The sequence below is a fragment of the Notolepis coatsorum genome (genome assembly GCF_963971535.1).
Source record: "Notolepis coatsorum genome assembly, chromosome: 10".
Lineage (NCBI taxonomy): Eukaryota > Metazoa > Chordata > Actinopteri > Aulopiformes > Paralepididae > Notolepis > Notolepis coatsorum.
Window position 1 is genome coordinate 130,854,483 of NC_140174.1, and position 17,467 is coordinate 130,871,949.

At 45.5% G+C, this 17,467-nt stretch overlaps 1 protein-coding gene across 1 annotated transcript in view; it reads left to right on the forward strand.

Moving 5' to 3' along the window:
* Positions 1-4,959: 4,959 nt before the first annotated feature.
* sart3 (spliceosome associated factor 3, U4/U6 recycling protein) overlaps positions 4,960-17,467 on the forward strand; it is a gene marked incomplete at its 5' end in the record, with an annotated part of 55,527 nt that continues 43,019 nt past the window's right edge. Inside the window, 6 exons of the mRNA XM_084323369.1 lie at positions 4,960-5,151; positions 5,637-5,763; positions 5,874-5,978; positions 7,014-7,198; positions 7,451-7,556; positions 10,095-10,219. Of these exons, the coding sequence (XP_084179495.1) occupies positions 4,960-5,151; positions 5,637-5,763; positions 5,874-5,978; positions 7,014-7,198; positions 7,451-7,556; positions 10,095-10,219 (840 nt within the window). The remainder of the gene's footprint in view (positions 5,152-5,636; positions 5,764-5,873; positions 5,979-7,013; positions 7,199-7,450; positions 7,557-10,094; positions 10,220-17,467) is intronic.

Consider the following 17,467-nt stretch of genomic DNA (forward strand, 5'->3'; position numbering starts at 1 on the left):
AGCGGATGCACCAACCGGCCAGCAGGCGGCGACATGCCCTCACCGAAGCCCCTGCAGATGAGGCGAGATGCGAGAGGCAACCAGGGGACACAGATCGACGCAGGACGTCGAGATCACCAGGGACCCGCCGGCTGGCTTGGCTAGCCCCGCCATGCTAGCTAGGCTACCCGGGCCAGGACAAAAGGCAGACCCACCCCCCCTCCCCCACAATGGAGGACTTCCAGACACATCTGTGGACAGCGACCAGCCCCCCCCACGTCGCGGGCTTTCACACCGAGCAATACAGACACCAGCAGAAGACAAAGGATCATCCCCACCCCCCCTCCTAACATCAATGAACACAGGACCCCATCCCCCCCTCCCCACCGACCGCCACAAGATCAACCACACACCACAGTGGAAAAACAATTTGAACTTGACGACATTAATGAAATAACAAACTCAAATGGACTTCACATATTTCACTTAAACATTAACAGCTTGAAACCGAAATTGGCTGAAATCAGACATTTGTTTTTAAACGGTAAGGCTAATATATTATGTTTCACAGAAACAAAACTTGACTCATCTGTTCAGGATCCAGAGATAGAAATCGAGGACTATTCAATCATCAGGAGGGATAGGAACCAGTATGGAGGTGGTGTCTGTGTGTATATACACAAAGATACCAAATTCAGCAACCGTACTGACCTTAACCATGATGAGATTGAAACTGTATGGATTGAAATCTTATTTGAAAGGGCAAAATCAGTACTAATAGGCACAATCTATAGACCACCAGAACAGAGTGGCTTTTATGACACACTTGATGGGTGCTTAACTGGGGTGGAGGGCGTAGAAAAAATCCTTATTGGGGACTGGAACACGGATATGCTACGTAAAGCAGCACCCGTCTTCAAGGCCTTCAGTAGATTTTCTGATCTGCACGGTTTCAGCCAGCTAATCACCCAACCCACAAGGGTGTGTGAATCAACCCAGACTACCATTGACCTCATCCTGACCTCCGACAAGTCCATGATCTCCAATAAAGGGGTGATAGCATGCGGGTTAAGTGATCATTATATGATATTCTGTTCCCGCAAAAAGCCAAAGCAAAAGGCTGGCTGTCACAAAATGGTCACATCTAGAGACCTCAAAACGTACTCTAGCGAGGCCTTTAACCTTGAACTGAAGAGCCTGGACTGGTCAGATGAACTCAATGGTACACTGGTTGAAGAAACCTGGCTTGGCTTCAAAACCAAATTCTCAACAATACTAAACAACATGGCCCCCCTAAGAACCACCAGGGTAAAAAATCGCGCTGAACCGTGGATGCACACTGAAATACTGACCGCTATGAAAGCCAGAGACAAAAAATGCTCTGAATTTCATAAAAGTCAGTCAAAGCTTACCAAAAGCACGAGCAGTGAACTCCAAGCCCACGTGACTGAACTCAAACTAGAAAGAAACAGACTAAGAAATGACGTAAACTAAAAAAATTCATCAATGACAAAACTGAGGAAAACAAAAATAAACCACGTGAACTTTGGAAATTACTCAATAATCAACTAGGCTGCAGTAAAAAACTTAAAACCAGGTTCTCAAACATAAACAAAGACGGACAACACGCTCATCACAGACAAACTGGATGTAGCCAATTACAGTGACAGTGGCTCAGGAGGTAGAGCAGTCGTCTGGCAATCCGGAGGTTCCCGGTTCGATTCCCGCTCCTCCCGGGCAGAGTGTCGATGTGTCCTTGAGCAAGACACTTAACCCCTAATTGCTCCCGATGAGCAGGTTGGCACCTTGCATGGTTGCCTCCGCCGTCGGTGTGTGAATGTGTGAGTGAATGGGTAATATGAGAGTAACAAATTGTAAAGCGCTTTGGATAAAAGCGCTATATAAAAAAGCAGCCATTTACATAAACACTTTCTTCACAAACATAGCCACAACACTGGTAAACAAACTACCCTCCCACTCAGGGCAGTATGGGGTAGAACACATAGTAGCATACTACAAGAACCTAGGCGTCCACAAAGACGATTTCAAACTGGAAATGGTAACTACAGATGAGGTACTCAATAAACTGAGCGCCCTCCAACCGAACAAGGCCACTGGCCATGACAACATCCCCTCCAAATTCCTCAGAGACTCAGCAGCCGTCATCACACACATAATAAACCTCTCCATAAAACAGGGACACGTCCCCAAGGACTTCAAAATAGCGAGAGTAACACCCCTGCACAAAAAGGGCAGCAAATTAGACCCAGGCAACTACCGCCCTGTTTCTATCCTTACATCCATCTCGAAAGTCATGGAAAAAATAGTATACGAACAGGTCGAAAAGTACCTTACGGATAAAAATCTAATCTACGAATTCCAATCTGGCTTCAGAACATCCCACTCCACTGACACATGCCTTCTCTATTTGAACGACCACATCAAGCAAGAGGTGGACGCGGGCAAATACTGCGGCATGGTCATGCTAGACCTACAAAAGGCCTTCGACACTGTCAATCACACCATTCTGATTGACAAGCTAAAAGCAATTGGTTTTGATAGTTTATCAGTGAGCTGGATACAATCCTACCTAGAGGGGAGAGAACAGATGGTGGAGGTAAACGGTACCCTATCCCCCCCCCTCACAGTGAACTGTGGTGTTCCACAAGGAAGCATACTAGGACCACTACTGTTCCTAATTTATGCAAATGACATGTCGTCAGCTTGTGACTGCAACTTGTTCCTGTTTGCGGACGACTCAGCCCTGCTGGTCTCTGATAAGAACAAGTTACAGGTTGAAAAAACCCTCAGCTCGGAACTAGGCAAAATCTGCATATGGCTCGCCGACAACAAACTATCATTACACATGGGCAAAACAGAGTCCATTCTCTTCGGTTCAAATAACAAACTCAGCAAAACAGACGGCTTCTCAGTTACAGTGGGTGACAATATTGTCACAAGGAAAGATGAAATTACCTACCTGGGTTCCATCCTAGAGGCTAATCTTTCCTGTGACAAAATGGCATCCAATGTAATAAAAAAAGTCAATCAACGAACTCGATTCTTGTACCGGATCTCCTCCCTGGTAAACAAGAATACCCTGAAGACTCTGGCAGGAGCACTCATTCAAGGGTACTACGACTATGCTTGCACCTCATGGTACCAAAGCACCTCAAAGGCACTAAAAACCAAATTACAAACATCTCAAAACAAACTAGTCAGACTACTGCTTGACCTGACTCCTAGAACCCACCTCACCCCTGCACACTTTGCCAACCTAGGATGGCTTAGAGTAGACAACAGAGTACAGCAACTTGCAATGGGCCTGGTCTACAAGATACACTACACGACCAAGGTACAAATTGAGGTACAATTCAAAACTGGCCCCTACAAATGTCCTAACCCAGAACAATAAAGACCAAGCATGGCTTTGTCAGTATTCCAATGTACAGCCCCACCCAACCCCACCCCACCTACCCAACCTCCTCCAATGTACAGTTTCCATGTCAAATGTATGTCAGTATTCCAATGTACAGTGTCCCCCCCCCTACCCAACCCCCCCCCCCCACCTCCAATGTACAGCCCCACCCCACCTACCCAACCTCCCCCAATGCACAGTTTCTATGTCAAATGTATATACTCTTCTTCTGGATTTTTTTAGTATCACAAACGGTACTGTATTTGAAAATCTGGTATGTCATAAATGTATAGATGTAGCAGTACTGTCTATCTGTATGTCATGTGTGTCATATGATGAATTGAAAATGGGGGACCCTGATGGAAACAAGACGAAAGTCTTTCTCAGGTCTGCATCCTCTTAACAATTGTATGTATTGAGCTGTACTGTACTGTACCCATTCTGCAATCTGTTAATAAACTTTTCAATCAATCAATCAATCAATCAATCCGCGGCCGCTCGCTCTGCGGCAGAGCGGTGGATAGGGGGGCCGGGGGCCTGTTGCTTCTTCCCAATCCAACAGTGCAAAAATGCTTCCGCATTCGTCACCGCAGGCCACTACGGTAAAGCGCCTTTCTTTTCAGGCCCGCTTAGACAAATGCTATGGCATTTCCGCGTACATTGCAACGAATCACTTGAAACCTCGGCTGGCTGTCTATTGCCATTCTCTAAGTCAAACTCTAACCTTAACCAGCTTCTTAACAGCGCCTAAACTTAACCCTTCTAACCTTAAGCAACTCCGAAACAATGCCTAACCTTAACCAACTCCGAAACAATGCCTAAACTTAACCGGCGAAATGAACGCACGTTAAAAAATATTGCCATTCTCTAAGTCAAACTCTAACCTTAACCAGCTCCTTAACAGCGCCTAAACTTAACCCTTCTAACCTTAAGCAACTCCGAAACAATGCCTAACCTTAACAAACTCCGAAACAATGCCTAAACTTAACCGGCGAAATGAAACGGCGAAAGAATGCCGAATGCACGTTAAAAAAAATAAATAAAAAGAAATTGAAGGGAATTGAACTCGCCAGCAACGAGCCGTAGGATCCACAGCCATGCAGTCTTGCCAATTGAGCTATTTCTGGATACTGAATAAAGGGGCGGTTACTGGCATATAATGAGCTCCGCTCGTGTCGAACCAAGGCGGGATCTCATGCGCATGCGCGGGCACCTCGTGAGCACGCCGGCGCACGCACGCACCTGAGCGAGCACGCCGCCGCCGGTGCACGCACCTGGGCGCTGGGCGAAGGAAAATGAAAGGCGCATTACCGCACGCCACTACGGTACCTGCGGTGACGAATGCGGAAGCATTTTTGCACTGTTGGATTGGGAAGAAGCAACAGGCGGGCCGGGGCGGGTCACGTGGGGGTCGCGGCCAATCAGAGGAACCCGGAAACCGAATTCCGTTGCGGAAAGGATACACGCACACGGACCGTGCTGCTGGCCTAGCTCCACCTCTCACGAATCACGACACTACTAGCTTGTTGTTACCAGGCAGAGTGGCAGACACCGAATCCAACATGGCAGCGCCAGGCGACGCAGAAGAAACGCAGTTGCAAGAGATGGAAGAAGATGCAGGGATCGAACGGGAAATTGAGTCGGACGAGGAGGAAGAGGGCATGGGAATCGAAAATTCAGACGACGAAGAAGAGGACAATTCATCAGAGGATGAGAAAGAGAATGAAGCCGAAATCCAACGTTTAGAAGAGCAGGTAATTATGCTAACCGTTAGCCAAGTAGCTAGACACTAGAATGAAAGGGTGATGATAAACACAACGGTCAACGTACTCCTAGACAACGCTTCATTAACAACTTCAAAACTGCGAAGTGGCCTTCACGGCACTTAAAACGGTGATTATGTAATTTCAACCGAATCGTTAAATTGACGATTGGCGTCGTTTACGAACAGTCAGCTCTGTCTTAACGTAGGCTAATCTGAAAAGCTAATGGCTAACGTTAGGCAGCCCCAGTCTCACGCGCCCTTTTGCTTAAACCTGTGGCTGATAATGGTACAACATTAGGTACGGTATTAGCCACTTTATTAAACGTTGCTCACCGAATGTCTGATAACATAGTAGTAGCAATTGATCTGTCATCACAGTTGCGTGAGTTTGCCTGGCTGGACCGTGATAACTAGGCTATGTTTGTGCAGCTGTTCTCACCTTTCCCCACATTATCCTCTCTGTGTTACTTCCAGCTGTCAATCAATGCTTTTGACTACAATTGCCATGTGGACCTCATCAAACTGCTCAAACAGGAGGGAGAGCTGTTTCGGCTGAGCAGGGCAAGAGAGAAGATGAGTGAGCTTTTCCCTCTCACTGAAGGTTGGTGTCTGTCTGCTGGACTTGGCATGCAAGCCATCACAGTCAATTCACACTTCACAGCAAGCGGTAAAAGTCCAAGACGAATTTTGAAATGTGACTTTTCCCTGCAGAGATATGGCTGGATTGGCTCAAGGATGAGATCCGCCTTGGCGAGGAGGAGCCAAACCGGGAGAAAGTGTATGAACTCTTCGAGAGGGCTGTGAAAGATTATATCTGTGAGTGCTTTACAGAATCATCACTGCATTTCTTTTGATTGGATGTGAGATTATTGTGTTTTTCTCCCAATTTTACTTATGGCAATTCCCTTCATGTGTCACAGTCCTGGTCGTTGCGCTATACTCTGTTGGTCAGGTGAGGGTGTAGACCACCACATGTCTCCTATATACTCTGTTGGTCAGGTGTAGACTATCGCATGTCTACATTTGGAAGCGCCAGTCGCTTCTTTTCATCTGCCGACAAGGAGTTTCCCTGGGACAGCGCAACGTGCACAGAGGGTCCCCTCCCTGCAGAACCGGCAGTAGTGGACTGACCAGTAGGAGTTGCTAATGCAACGACCAGGACTAATACCCCATTCAGTGTTTCCCACAGGATTTTCAGAGACTATGGGGGGTGAACCTCCGACCCTCTAGGTTGGTACATTTTAAAGTTAAATGCATCAATCTGGTGCACTTGGAGAGCAAAATAAAGAGGCTAGATCTATGATGAACTTTGTGCTCAACACAAAATCGACGACTAGTGCTTCCCAATCCTCTCCTCGAAGCACCCCAGCTCCTCCTCGAAGCACCCCAGCTAAATGTATTTGTTAAATTCCACCACCAGCACACCTGATTCAACTTAACTAGCCCTTTATTAGTTGAATCAAGGTGTGCTGGTGGTGGAATTTAACAAATACATGTAACGGCTGGGGTGTCTCGAGGAGAGGTTTGGGAACCACTAGAGCATACATTTGAGGCATCAAAGAAATGAAGCAAAAGTGGTTACCTGTGTTGAACTGGTTTATTTTTTAGAAAATAAAAAAATATAGTGGATTACTATTACGACTACTACCAGTGCCAATACTACTGATACATCCCTATTGGCAAACTTTATATTTAAAAAAAATTGTAAAAAAAAAAAAAAGGGTAATTAAGGGAAACCCTGCCATTGGCTTCCCACCTGCGAACACTTGACAGTTGTGTTCGTTGGAACGTCTGACCAAGCCGGAAGAACCCTCGCTCAACAACATTTTTGTTTCTTGTGTTTACACCCAGGTCCAGAGATCTGGCTGGAGTTCTCCCAGTACTCGATTGGGGGTATGGGATTACCTGGCGGGATGGACAAAGTGAGGACCGTCTTTGAGAGAGCCCTGACCGCTGTGGGGCTTCATATGACCAAAGGAGCAACAGTCTGGGAGGCATACCGGGAGTTTGAATACGCCATACTATCCACAGTACAGGTTAGCACCGGTCTCACCAATCATAATTTATCCTAGCACAACGCATCATTCAAACAATTTTTGCCACAACAAGTTGATTGTACACATAGGCCAGAGAATATATAACCTATAAATGTGTCAACCTTGTTCACTGTAGCTACATCGTAAATAAAAAGGTAGAAAATTGGACAGACATGATTGAGCTATTCCGATGAAACACAAAACAGGCTTTTCCTGAATTTGAACACTGTTTTGTCTCTGCTCTCCTCCTAGCCTCCTCCTGGCAGCATTGCCACTCCGGAGCAGCAGGAGCTGCTGAGCGTTCAGCTCGAGCGTGTCCACACACTGTTCCGCCGCCAGCTGGCCATCCCCTTAATGGGTAAGGATCCAGAGAGGATGCTGTAAAGTGGGGGACTTTGTTTGGTAGAAAGCGCACGTCCACGGGGGAATTCACAGTCACGTGTCACCCGGGAACTGGTGAAAAGACGCGCAGGTTGTATTGAGAGCTAGCGGAGCGTTACGGGATGAGCTGAACGCTGGCTCGCTCGCGGCGAGGCATCCGATGAGCCGCTTTACAAACGGGAGCGCTCGTCTTCTGGACCAGATTCCACCGTCCCTGAGCAGCCTTTCGGCTACGCTGGGCTGGAGAATAGAGATAGCCAGTAGGGATGGGCACCGAATCCGGTACTTTTAAGGGTACCGACCGAATCACGGCGGTACTACAGTTACTAATTCACCTGAGATCCACCATTGCCACATAAAAAAAAATTTTTTTTTTTTTTTAACACTTTAAGTGCCGAAAACGTGTTTAGGCGTCTTTCCTAGCCATGTTAAAGTTGCCGAGGACGCCCTAACTCGTCTTTAATATCAATATTTCAAAAATCTGTGATCGGAATCATATTTCCCCTCTGCAGCCTTCACACACAGTTCTGAGCTCCTCTCAATCCTCTAGCGGTTCAAGAGCGCCATCTGGTGGCCGATCGGCAGAAGCGCCAAACAGGAAGTCATGTGGATGAAGTGGTGATCACCCATATTACTTCCGGGCACTCGCTATAGGTCCCGGGACTCGAGCTCGACACAATACATAGCGATCCGTTGCCAATAACTCGATAAACAACATGATTTGGACGTATATACTATTATACAACCTGGAAATGGACCGGGTATTTCGACATCCCATAATGGAAAACTGTCTACCCCACGCTGATCGCCCAACGGCCCGAGGAGACTGGGGTGAGTTTTAGCGTGTAATATTACCGTGTTCGATACTAACTGATCTGATGAACATATGACCCACATTAGATGAATGGTATAACGCTGCCCACGGAATTATAAACGCCCCCTCGCCCATCCGGTCAACATCAGATGACGTGTAGTAACTTCCAGAAGTACGTCCAGTTGGAATTTTTTATATCGCGCCGATTGCTATCAAACTGTATTTCATCATCAATATAATGCATTTGGGGCTATAAATCACGTTCTGGAGAAAGCTGCAGAAAGAGATGAAAACATACTTATACCTTAGACCATACTTTACTATGAATATGTGAATGAAAAAGTTTAACGTTGCTACACAATGAACAATACATATAGGACTTTGAATGGGCCCTAATAATGGCAATGTAGCAATAGAATTTAAAAAGTTATAGCCCTGCAAAGAAGGGGACGTTCTCCATAGACAAATAGCGCTGGCAATCTATGGTATATCATTAATTTAACCCATGGCAGCCAAAGTGTTAAAATGCTATTGATTGATTGATTTAAAACTTTATTAACATATTGCAGAATGGGTACAGTACAGCTCAATACATACAATTGTTAAGGGGATGCAGACCAGAGAAAGACTTTAGTCTTGTTTACATCAGGGTCCCCCATTTTCAATTCATCATATTTCATATCTAAATCATATAATATCTCATTGCTAAATATATGCAATATATAATCTAATAATCTAAATCTAATATATAATATAAAAATGCTAAATGCATGGGTATTTTATTTTGTCTTTAATGTTAGCTTGCAAAATCAAATACTGTCTTGGTAAGCCTCATAATGAATTGTTTGGGGTAAAAAAGAAAAACATCGTGATGTGTATCGTGTATCGCCGAAAGGTCAGAAAATATCGTGATATCATATTTAGGCCATATCGCCCAGCCCTACCGGTATCTATTCACAGTAGGGCTGGGGGATATAACGATAACGATAATTATCGCGATATATTTTAATAATCGATATTGAAAAAAATAAATATAATTTTTTTGTGACCTGCAACAGGGCAGTTTTAAAACCAGAGACAGTGGACAGACTTGTCTTTCTTGCCTGCAACTTAAAGTAATGGCTTTGCTTGTCCAAATGACAATACTGACCAAATAGAGATTTATTTTTGTCTTGTTTATTTTTCTTATGCCCACATCGCCCGAAATGAACGTTACATTAGCGTAAACTAACAAGCTAATCCTGATCAGAGGCAGAGGAGCCATAGATAACAGCAGACAGTGTGGACTGTGGAAAGGGAAATGGGTGGGGGGTGGGGCACTCTCCCTTTCTCTGTGTGTGTGCGTTAACACTTTGATCGCCATGGTTAAATTCATAATTTACCATCCCTAGCCAGCTCTATAATTTTTGCCTGGTAAAAAATCTGCCTGGCTGGTAGTTTTTAAAATCTACCAGCCAAATGGCTGGTAAGTCAAAAAGTACATTTTGTTCCCTGTCTGCACATGTCACTTGCTGGGCTGCGTTCCCTCACGAGAGTGTGGCATGAAGAGAAGAAGGAGGGATGGAAATCTCGATGCAAATTGGCCTTATTTTCTGATTATTATTTTCTTCCCCGGCCCTCTTTTGACATCATAACTAAGTGGTTTGGCGTGTGCCGACAGTGTGGCTGGAGCAACAGGGTTCATAATATGCTCTTTTGCAGACATGCAGGCGACCTACGCGGAGTATGAGGAGTGGTCCGAGCAGGGGCTGCCGGAGACCGTCCCGCATCTGTACAAACGGGCTCTGCAGCACCTGAAGAAGAGCAAGCCATTTGAAGAGACTCTGGTAACCTGTCTTCCAATGACATTTAGTGTTTGCGGTTAGTGAAATCGCCTACCGGCGCGATGATCCTAATTATTGCTACATTAACTGTGACATTAGATCGATTCGTATTCGATTAAAATGTATTGTTATTATTATTATACAGTACAACAAAAATAAGTTTGGCATCCAACCAGAATGCAAAAGTATGGTTGTAGTCATACTGGCCAGCTCCGTAACTAATAAGAGTAGGTAAGGGATATGTACAGATATAGATATAGGATCTACAGATATGTAAAAGGATTGTGTGGGTATGTACAAACAGGTGTGTATATATATATATATATATTAGGGCTGTCAGTTTATCACGTTAATTAGATTAATTAATTACAATTATTATTCTAGGGACATCTATGAATTTCAGGGAATGTATTCCCAGTGTCAGAAATACTGTGGGCTAGATCCACAAAGAATGGATTGCACGGTGCAAGTTGCACCCTTACTTACAATTCATTATGAATTGAAAATGGGGGACCCTGATGTAAACAAGACGAAAGTCTTTCTCTGGTCTGCATCCCCTTAACAATTGTGTGTATTGAGCCGTACTGTATTGTACCCATTCTGCAATCTGTTAATAACATTTTCATTCAATCAACCTGCGCGGTGATTGATTGAATGACATTTTTATTTTGAGTACCGGTAAATTGTAATGAACCAAATGACAATATCAATACATTCTTTTTATCTTTGACTGTGAATAACACCATGCTGAAATTGACCAGACCTGAAAAATCTAAGCAAATTAATAGATGGAAGATGATTAAACAGAAGGTTTTGTAGATACAGTACTGAATTCTGCCATCCGGACACATGCAATTGGCATTCAACGGTCGGCATGAACTAACAACATATAGCGTTGCTGGCAAGTGTTAAAAAAACAATCTGTTTCGACAATGTTGACTGCAAACAAGTCATTGATAAGCGACGGCCAGATTAGACACATAATTTAAGACATAGATTATGCGTTCACAACGCTATCATTGAAGAGGGTGCTGGCATTCAACCATGTTTTATCATGTTCACCAGTGGCATCCAAAGTGTTAATCTAGATTAAAAATAGCATTTTTCTACATAAAACCGAAGCTTGTAACAGATATTTACTTGAGTGAAATCATGGAATTAATGTAAAATCAACACAAAGAAAGTATATTTAGATTCAAAGACTATTTTAATAGCTTTCTTTGAATACAGTTTCTCTCCTGTGAAATACAAATGTTCAACAAAACCATCAACATTGACTCACTCAGCTAGACCTCTTTCTTATATCCGTGGCGCTAAGATTGAAGATTTTTCACTCCATAGATTCATTTATTTTAATGCTTTAATAAATTTAAATTAATCTCCACAGTTAAAGCATTAATTTTGACAGCCCTAATATATATATATATTAGTGCTGTCAATCGATTAAATATTTAACTCTATTAATCGCATGATTGTCCATAGTTAACTCGCGATTAATCACATTATATTTTTTATAAACTGATATTTTTCAAGTTTTAATACTCTTATCAACATGAGTCAACTAATTCTTGCTTTATGCAGCCATTTAACACAAAAGGATGACCCTCATGCATTGCAAATTTGCATCAAATTCAAAACGGAGTGATGCACAAAATAACTTAAAAGAAAATAATAATTTAAAACAATGAATAAAGTGCATGAAATAATAGGGGAAAGAAAACGTTAGGAACTTGTTACATTAACACTTTGGTCGCCAGGCTTATATTCAGAATAAACCATCCCACGCCAGCTCTATTTGTCTATGGAGAAGTTCCCCTTCTTTGCAGGGCTATAACTTTTTAAATTGTAATGCTAAATTGACATTATTATGGCCCATTCAACATCAAGTATCTATTGTTCAGGGTGTAGCAACGTTATACTTTTTCATTCACATATTCATACTAAAATACGGTCTAAAGTATAAGTATGTTTTTATCGTTTTCTGCAGCTTTCTCCAGAACGTGATTTATAGCCCTAAATGCATTATATTGATGATTGTATACAGTTTGATAGCAATCAAGTCAAGTCAAGAGTTTTAATTGTCACGGCATACAAGTATACAATGAAATGCGGGTGGTCTTGCCCGCAACGATGTGCAATACAGTGGTACAACATATAATAGAATCCAATAAAAAAACAACATTGTGCAATTAACAGGTAACATGGTGTGACATCTCGGTATCTGTACATAGTTATTTACAGAGCATATAGGACATGCTAGGTAGCTTTGGTAGTGCAATACACTGCGAGATAAAAAATTTCAAATGACGTGCTTCTAGAAGTTACTACTTATCATCTGATGTTGACCGGATGGGGGGGGGGGGGGGGGGGGGTCGTTTATAATTCCATGGCCAACGTTAGATGATTCATCTAGTGTGGGTGATATGATCATCAGAGCAGTTTATATCGAACACGTTAAAAAATAACGCTGAATCTTACCGTAGCTTCCTCGTAGCGTTGGGCGATGAGCGTGGAGCAGAAATATTCCTATTATGGGATGTAGAAATATGCGATCCATCTCCAGGTTGTATAATAGTATATACGTCCAAATCATGTTGTTTATCGAGTTATTGGTAACGGATTGCTATCCATTGTGTCTAGCTCGAGTCCTGGGACTATTAGCGAGTGATCGGACCGAATTGGAATGAGCACCAGCTTCCGTTTCCTGTTTCCGGTTTGAGCGATCCGCCGATCGGCCACCAGATGGCGCTCTTGAACCGTTGGAGAGTTGAGAGGGGATCAACAGTAGATCTCAAGTCTCCGGGGGAGAAATATGATTGCGATCACAGATTTTTGAAATATTGATATCAAAGACGTGGTACGGCGTCTTTGGCAGAATGAGCATGGTGGGGAATGACGTGGTAAGGCGTTTTTGGCGACCATAGTGTTAACCCACACAAGGGCTGAGAACGTAAGGTTATGTAGCCCGGCCAACGTGTAGCAGAGGGCAATGCCCTCGCACAACCAATGGGACAGGCGCTGTTTCGATAGTGCCTTACCGGCACGAGAACCACCGTGACAGATAAAAAGCTGATCGGTAACCCTGAGGTCCTGAGTACGGCTGAGGAAAATTCCCAAGCACGGACCGGACATGACAGGTGAAGGCCCGCATCTAACTCACTAGCGTGAGGGAGCGGACGAAACGCCTGAACAACAATATCCCTGGAGCGGAAGGAACTCCGGATATTCTTAGGCACGAAAGCAGGATTAGGCCGCAGAGTGGCACCGCAATCGGAACGAAAAGACAGGCACTCTGGACGTACCGAAAGAGCACAGAGCTCACCCGCGTGTTTAGCGGAGGTGACAGCCAGCAAGAACGCGGTTTTGAAGGACAACTGTCCCAACGGCGCTTGCTCAAGCGGCTCAAACGGGGCCAAGGACAACCGACCGAGGACCAATTGAAGATCCCAACTCGGAGCCAAAGAGCGTTGCACCGGCTTAACGTGTCGAGTAGGGCTGACCTTCGAAGCTTTTTTTGGCAATCGAAGCTTCGGGGCCGAGCTTCGATTTTAATTCGAAGCTTCGATTTTTTTTTTTTTTTTTTATCTTATGTTGTGGGACTTGTACAGCACTTTCGTAAACGTTGTTGTTTTTAAATGTGCTCTATAAATAAAGTGGGTTGGATTAATTAATTAAGTAGCCCCTTTCGTGACTGACGCATCCAACAAGGTTTCACTCGGCTGTGTGATTTAATTCAAGGTGGATCGCTGTTGTCGTTTGAACAACTTTAGATTTCATGGGAACTACCAATCCCCCAAATCAAGAATGTTTAAGATGAATGAAGTAAGATTTTGATTATTTGAAATATGGCCTGTGTAGACTAAACTATGCACAGAATTATGTCAGTCTACAAGGTCCGGATTCTACATGGTCCGGCAATGTAGACCTTGTAGACTCCACTACAGACCAATTATCAGTGAATGTTCATGCATTTTTAAGAAGGGCAACTTCCACAAAAAAACAAAGAACTCACCAAAACATCTCAGTAGCACCTTATCTAAATGTTATATTTCATATATGGAGATTCATATTTATTTATGTATTGCATGCATTTCTACATTTTATTTCCTATTTTGTTTATTCATCCCAGTATCTTTCTTTCTTATGTGTGGAATTCTACAAGGTGTGCGCGCGCACACACACACACACACACACCTACACACACACCTACACACACACACACACACACACACACACTTACATTTAGTCATTTAGCTGACGCTTTTATCCAAAGCGACTTACAAGTTCTGTACGACAAGACAGCAAGAAGGGTACAACTCTATCAGCTGAGTAACAATGTTCATCAAAGTGTTGCGTGTTACAGTGTAGGTTAGTTTATTAGGACAAGTGCATGACAGTAAGGTTAGTCACGGTTAGATTTTTTTTTTTTTTTTTTATCATTTCAGATAATGGTTGAAGAAGTGAGTCTTTAGTCGACGGCGAAAGATTGGACGGGATTCGGCTGTCCTAACTGGGATGGGTAGTTCACACACACACACACACACACACACCTACACACACACACAAATCGAAGTAAAAAAAAAAAAAAAAAAAAAAAAAAAAATTTATTTTTTAAACTTCGATTTTTTTTTCGAAGCTTGTGCCATCGAATCGAAAGTTCGAAGCTTCGAAGCATTTAAGACAGCCCTAGTGTCGAGCGCCAAGCAGGAAACGCTTCACAAGAGGGTGGCTGAACAAGACATCCCCCTCAAACCCCTCATGATAGGAGGATATAGCTGCTGCATATACCCTCACCGTCGAAGCCGACAGTCTACCAAGGAGAGACTGAAGATAACTAAGGACAGCATCCAGGGGGCAGGAGACTGGGTCCTGGCCCCCCGCCTTACACCACCATCTTGGAACATACGCCATCTGCCTGCGTAAAGCGCGACAGTGGAGGGAGCATGCGCATTCCGGATGGTATTAACCACAGAAGGGTCCATCCTCTCCAGACCTACCCTCTCACCAGCCACACCAACAGGCGTTGGCCAAACACCGGGCACTGGAACAGCGACCCGTGTTGCTGAGAGAGGGCCGTCGCCGACCAAGGAATAACCCAAGGCGGAGCGACGAGTAGCTGGATCAAGACCGGAAACCACACTGCCGTGCCCCGGTCCGGCGTGACCAGGATCACCGTCCTGCGCTCCCTCCGTATCCGCTCCAAATACGCATCCTTCAGGTCTATGGAGGTGAACCAGTCTCCCCTTCTGACAGCAAGCAGAAGGAGTTTGACGGTCAACATCCTGAACGGTCTCGCTACAATCAACCGATTGAACGTGGACAGATCCAGTATAGGTCTGACCCCCCCCCTTTTTCTTGGGCACCAGAAAATAACTGGAGTAGATGCCTGACATTGCGTCCTCTCTCGGGACCACGACTACGGCCTGCTTCGCCAACAGAGATCGGATCTCGTCGGCCAGGGCTGTCACTGCTTCTGACCCTGACAATAGGGTCGGCACCAAACCTGAGAACGGAGGTTGGGGTTGCGCGAACTGCAACACAAGCCCCTCTTTCAACGTTCTCTCTATCCACACCCCCAAACGGCATTCTTGTCACCATATGTGAAAATAATCCCACAGCGCACCCGCCGTCAACTGACACTGGGCCGCAAGGAACAGTAGATAGTTGGCCCGGTCCCTCCCGCTGTGCGACGCACCCAAGGGGGGACCCCGACAGAAAGGGCTGGTTCGATACGGGAGAAGCTGTCATCAAACTGGTTGACACACCCCCCCCTGAACACCCCTCTAGCGCATGCTGAGGAGTTGTTCTACAGCTAGACACGCGAGGCATGAGAGCCCCATGGGCTCCTACACGCCGAAGCCCTGCAGTGATATTGCTATCACCCAAATCACGCTCGCCTCTTCTTTGCAGACCACTGCCGCTCTCACGGGAATCAGCGTGATACCCCGCCTGGCGAAGGCGAGGCCGGGGTAACCCTTGCTGTGCATTCAACAGAAGAGGCCTCGAGTCCCCCTGCTGACCACTGTAGCTAGTGGCAGCCGTAACACCAGACTCCCCCATCACACACCGTGTGGTGCAGGAGCCACGCGACAGTACAACATTCTCACGGACAGACCCAGGCTCAGCCATTAACTGGGTGTCAGCCCCTGTCCCCATGAGAAGTGAAGCATGCGCTTCAAGGAAGGTTCCCGGCCCGCAGCCAAAGGAAAACGATCGGAGCCCCTGCTTCCGTGGGTAACAGAGAGGATTGAACGGGGAGCGGGCTGCTCGCGGCAGAATGACAACGGCTTGTTTTATCCAAGCCGCATACACCCAAAATGGCCGATCCCTCGGCCGCCAAGGCTGTCGGCCTTGTGGATCCCTGTTGACTCTCCGCCCAGGACACCACTGGCAGGGAAAACATGGCCGCCTGTCGAGGGCCTCGCCACAGTCGTTGACGAGGCCGTGCTCCCACCTCTGGCTGCACAGCGTGAGGCGGTGTGGGACCCAGATCAACAACCGCCTGTGCCTCCACAGAATGACCAAAAAGACTTTCCGTGGAACAAGGAGTCGTGAGGAGAGAGAACCTATCCTCTTCCCCAAGAGGAGAGTGCTCCAACCAAACATGCCTAACAACAAACGTTGATAGCATCCTAATCCTCCCCGCAGTTATAGCTTGCGACTGAGTCAAGATCTCTATAACACCACAAGCTGGACCCATAGCCCCACTACCCGACGCCAATGTGGATAGGAAACTAGCCAGCTGAGCCATAACACTGGCCGCCGCTACAAACCATCCTGCAGCAGTATACCACTCATCCGTCCATACTGCCACCCTCCGAGCCGATTCGCTCTCAAGCATCAGGACATCATTCATCCCCGCCGGGACACAGGATTAAAGCTACCTGGCTACGCAGCCACGGTACACTCGGCCTGCACCCTGTTGTTAGCCCTTTTACCCGTAAAAAAGGTAAATAAGACTCAGCGAAACCCCCCACATTAGCAACCGACTGACCTTCATCAATGAACCGGGCAAGAGGAGGGAAAAGCGGCAACGTCCCTCGGCGGGGAATATTAGAACAACGACCCATTTCAGCATCGACATTAGCATTAGCAGTAGCATTAGTGTAAGCAGCATGCTCCAGGATAGCCAGGAAATCGTCCACTGCAGTGGAACGTTCACCAAGCCACCCCGGCCCTGGCGCCGAAACACACTTCACAGCATTACTAACACCAACATCAATGCCTGATGACACAGGACCTACCTGTGTA